Source organism: Cajanus cajan, chromosome 5, assembly GCF_000230855.2.
Source record: "Cajanus cajan strain Asha chromosome 5, NIPB_CcT2T_4, whole genome shotgun sequence".
NCBI lineage: Eukaryota > Viridiplantae > Streptophyta > Magnoliopsida > Fabales > Fabaceae > Cajanus > Cajanus cajan.
In genome coordinates, this window is record NC_138521.1 from 11,902,266 (window position 1) to 11,907,107 (window position 4,842).

Sequence of the window (4,842 nt, forward strand, 5' to 3'; positions counted from 1 at the left end):
CTTGATCCTCGGGGTCCAAGAGGCCCACGAACAACGCACCATAAAGCCTGAAACCCTAGAGTTGAGACGGCAGAACACACTTTTGAATGCTCTGGCTTTGAGGCACGACCTAGGAAAAAACCCTAGTCCACCCCTTGGCCGGAACATTTTGGTGCCCACCGTGGGGCTATGGTGAAACTCTTCCTACGCCCCAAGTCTTACGAAAAAACCTACACTTTACCATGGCGAGAGGCGGCAACAATAACAACAACTCGCAACCCCCTACCATGGAGGAGATGATGGCCATGATCAATGGCTTAAGGGAGGACAATGCACGATCCAGGGAGAGAGAGGAGGCCATTCAAAGCGAACATGAGGAGATAAGGAGAAGAGTCGACGAGCTGCAGGCCAGAATAGCGGCCAGTACTAGGACTGTTGAGGAGGACGTCATGCTGGAGGTCCCTAGGGACTTTCGACCATTCTCGGAGGCCATAGAGGCCGAGATGATCCCCAGGGATCATCGGATACCGCAGATCGAGCCTTTCGATGGAACGCAAGATCCCAGTCAGCACTTGACGGACTTCTGGGCTCAAATGTTAATCTGTGGAGGGAGCATGGAAGTCCGTTGCAAGTTGTTCATGGGCACTTTCAAGAAGGCGGCGCTCGACTGGTTTAGCGGTCTCCCGGATCGGGCGATCACCGATTTTGATGTTTTCAACCAGCTCTTCATGGCGCAGTTCGCTGCTAACAAAAAGAAGCCGCCGATCACATCGGATTTGTTCGACCTCAAACAGCAACGCGAGGAATCTATGAAATATTTCCTGCAAAGATTTAATGAGGTCGCTTTGAGGATAGCATCATTGGACGAGAAGATGGCGGTTATCGCATTCCAGAAAAGTCTGAGGTCTGGGGCTTTCGACATTGCACTCGAAAGAGCGAACTGTCAAACGATGTCGGAGGTAAGGGCTTTTGCTTTGAGCCACATCAAGACGGAGGAAAACCAGATTGTTAAAAGGGCGGCTGAGAACCGAGAAGCAGGAGGCAGCAATAAAGAGGGAAACAAACATCTCCGACCTCGGTCAGACTGGAGTAAGCGGCGCGACCGGTACAGTGCGAAGGAGGGCAATTACCGACAGGCCGATCATGGCGGTCGGTCAAGAGGCGAGTGGATGCGGGGCGATGAAGAAGAGAAGTTTACTCCACTCACTGTTCCCAGGAGACAGATACTCCACGACGTTAATAGTGCCTCGCTGTTTGAGTTCCAAGCGGTGACGGAGCGTCAGTTGGGCCCTTTCAAAACCGCGTGGTGTGAGTTCCACAGGACTCACGGGCACTCAACTGAAAATTGTTTCGTTCTGGGAAGGCAGATCGAGCGGTTGATCAAGGAGGGACGACTGAAGGAGTTTTTAGCGAAAAAGAAGGAGGGAAGCTCGTCGGATAGGCGACCCAGGCATACGCAAGATGACACCGGGAGGGATAGGCGTAGAGAGAGAACTCCTCTCGGAGACGTGCCAGCAAAACCGTCGGAAGCCCATCAGCAACCAATCCATGGGGATTTCAACACCGTAGCGGGGGGCTTCGCGGGCGGGGGAATTACCTCTGCTGCACGAAAAAGGTACACTCGGTCAGTGCTCACCTTATCGGAGTTTCGACGACCTACTCAGCTAGTGATTTCGTTCTCGGACTCAGATTATGAGGGAGTGGCCCCTCATGAGGACAACCCCGTCGTCGTATCGGCGATCGTCATGGGGTACAACGTGAAGCGTGTATTGATTGACCAGGGAAGCCCCGCTGACATTTTATTTTGGGAAACTTTCGAGGGGATGAAGATACCTAACGACCGACTAATCCCTTATGCAGGAACTTTAGTGGGTTTTACAGGAGACCAGGTCATCGCAAGGGGATATGCCGATCTGGAAACAACCTTTGGCCAGGGCGCTCAGATGAAGACGGTGGTTGTTCGGTATCTGGTGGTCAACGCGCAGTCATCCTACAATATACTGATCGGCAGACCGACCCTGAACAAGCTAGGAGCGGTGGTGTCTACTTCCCATCTGAAGGTGAAGTATCCGTTGCCGGACGGTACTGTGGGCACTCTCCGAGTGGACCAGGAGGTGGCCCGAAAATGCTATGGCGACAGTTTGAAGGCGCGAAGACGACTGTATACGGCACAGGTGGAGCAGGAGGTCCACTCCATCGACCTAGACCCCAGAGTGAGCCATTTTGATCGCCGACCAGCCCCTGCGGAAGACATTAAGGAGGTGACGTTGACGGAGGGAAAGAAGGTGAAGGTTGGTACATCCCTCAGTCAGGAGGATGCCGAGAAATTGGTTGAAGTGTTAAAAGCGAACGTGTCAGCATTCGCGTGGCACGTCAAAGATATGCCAGGAGTGGACCCCGATTTCATGTGCCACAAGCTAGCCATCGATCCACGCGCAAAGCCCGTCATCCAAAAGAGGAGGAAGCTTGGTGAGGACAAGCGCAAAGCCATTGCTGAAGAAACCGACAAGTTGCTAACAGCAGGATTCGTCCGAGAAATACAATACCCGACTTGGCTTGCAAATGTTGTGATGGTACGAAAAAGCAGCGGAAAATGGAGAATGTGCACAGATTTCACCGATCTAAATAAGGCGTGCCCGAAGGATTCATACCCCCTACCGAATATAGACTGCCTTATCGATGGTGCGTCGGGATACGAGTTGCTAAGTTTTATGGATGCGTATTCTGGTTACAATCAGATCCGAATGCACCCAGCCGACGAGGATAAAACTGCGTTCATTGCTGACCAGGCCAACTATTGCTACAAGGTAATGCCTTTTGGATTGAAAAATGTAGGGACAACGTATCAACGTCTGATGGACAAGGTGCTGGTGGATCAGTTGGGTAGGAATGTGGAGGCTTACGTGGACGACATGGTGGTAAAGTCAATGAGTTTGGATCGGCATATAGACGACCTGAGGGAATTTTTCGATACCATAGGAAAATACCAGCTTAAGTTGAACCCCGAGAAATGTTCCTTTGGAGTCCAAGCGGGAAAATTCCTGGGTTTTTTGCTAACTCATCGCGGCATCGAGGCAAATCCTGACAAATGCTCGGCGATCATTAACATGAGGAGTCCTTCCATGATAAAGGAGGTGCAGCAGCTCACGGGAAGGATGGCTTCCTTATCACGTTTCCTTTCTGATAGTAATATTTTAGTATATCTTTATTTATGTGTTTTTACCTTATTTGATTCTTTTTAGTATCCTATATTCATGTTTTAGTTTAGTTTTGCATTAGTGAATCATTTAGGAATTAGTTATAAATTTTACTAATTTTCCGTAAGAATTTCCTGTTTTGACACAGTTTCTTGTACAAGCCATATCTGGAGCTATTCAACTCGGAATTTGGCAAACTTGGTGTCCCTGTAAAGATAAGACAGAGATCTACAATTCTCATGTTGGACGAAAAACCCAGTTTGGACATTTTCAGACCCAAAATCGTGCTTTAAAGTCGCGGCTCTGCACTGAATTGTTCAGCTTGTCATGAAACTAATTAGTTTAGTTAATTAGGCTTTTCAATTGTAATTAGTGGACTGGACCTTTGACTTTAGGCCCATTATTTTGTCTTTAAAACCATGTAATGATTCAGGAGTGGGTCTGGGGGAAAAATCATTTGTTAGATTTTCAGATTGGAGATTACTTCCTGAAGAAGTTTCTCTTCCAAGTTCTCTCTTCTCTCTTTAGAAGCTTTGCATCTTTCTTTCTCTCATTTTCCTCTTACACGAATTTTTCTCTGTCTCACGGAATTTCTTTTCTCAATTGGAATTTGCTGCAACATGATAATGAGGCAAAGCTAATTCCTTAATCGGTTTAAGGTTTCAAGAACTACGGTAAATTTGAGTTTCTAATTTTTACCGAACGAATTCTTTCTTCTTCTTCTCCTCTTTTCTGTTTAGTTTAAATTCGGTTTTCATGATATTGAATCTCTGTTTTGATTCCTAATTGAAAATGAGAAGAAGTATTTTCTGATTAGAAATAACCTAAATCCCTAATTCAATCGGTTACTTTTCTTGAATTTTGTTGAAATTTGGAATGTGCGATTGTAGTTTCTGTTTTAATAAAATTCAAAATCTAGATTTAGAAAACTGTTTGGATTAATTTCGGATTGAATTAGATGGATTGAGAATTCGTATTCATTGTGAACAATGATGATTATACTGTAGGAATTGAAACCTTGAACTGAACTCTTATACTACTGAAATTTTGTGTTGATTTGATTTCTTTGCTTTCTTGATACTGTTCTAATTGTTTGTTTGAAAATTTCTCTCCCGAGTTCTAAATTGATTTACATACATGATTAAATTCAAAATACAATGTGCTTGTGTCCTTGAGAGATGACCTAGGTTAAGTCCTCTATATTACAGAAATTTGTTGAAGAACCTAGAATTGTTTGATAGTGATACGACTTAGCTATCACTTTCCAAGTCAGCCGACAAGGCGTTGCCGCTTTTCCAATGCTTAAAGAAGAACGACCGATTCGTCTGGGCAAACGAGTGTGAGGAAGCCTTCATAGAACTCAAGAAGTTGCTAGCATCGCCGCTGATACTGACGAAGCCGAAACTGAAGCTTCCCCTGTTGGTTTACATATCGGCATCCGACCGAGCAGTCAGCGCCGTGTTGGTCCAAGAGCAGGAAGGCACCCAGGTACCGGTATACTTCGTGAGTCGAGTCCTACAAGGAGCAGAAACGAGGTATCAAAAGATTGAGAAATTGGCACTTGCAATATTGGTGACTGCGCGGAAGCTAAGGCACTACTTCCAGAGCTATGAAGTGATTGTGCGTACGGACCATCCGATTAGACAAGTGTTACAGAAGCCAGACC

General features: G+C 46.3%; 1 protein-coding gene across 1 annotated transcript; it reads left to right on the forward strand.

The window, feature by feature from the left end:
- Nucleotides 1–221: 221 nt before the first annotated feature.
- LOC109794409 (uncharacterized) lies at nucleotides 222–3,507 on the forward strand. The gene is made up of 2 exons (XM_083074248.1): nucleotides 222–3,176; nucleotides 3,325–3,507. The coding sequence occupies exons 1-2, from the start codon at nucleotides 222–224 to the stop codon at nucleotides 3,505–3,507; spliced, it is 3,138 nt and encodes a 1,045-aa protein (XP_082930374.1).
- Nucleotides 3,508–4,842: the final 1,335 nt, after the last annotated feature.

Coding starts and splice junctions, on each gene's coding strand:
- LOC109794409 (XM_083074248.1), top strand. CDS start 222: ATGGCGAGAGGCGGCAACAATAACAACAACTCGCAACCCCCTACCATG. Junction 3,177..3,324: donor TTTCTGATAGTAATATTTTA/GTATATCTTTAT, acceptor GTTTTGACACAG/TTTCTTGTACAAGCCATATC.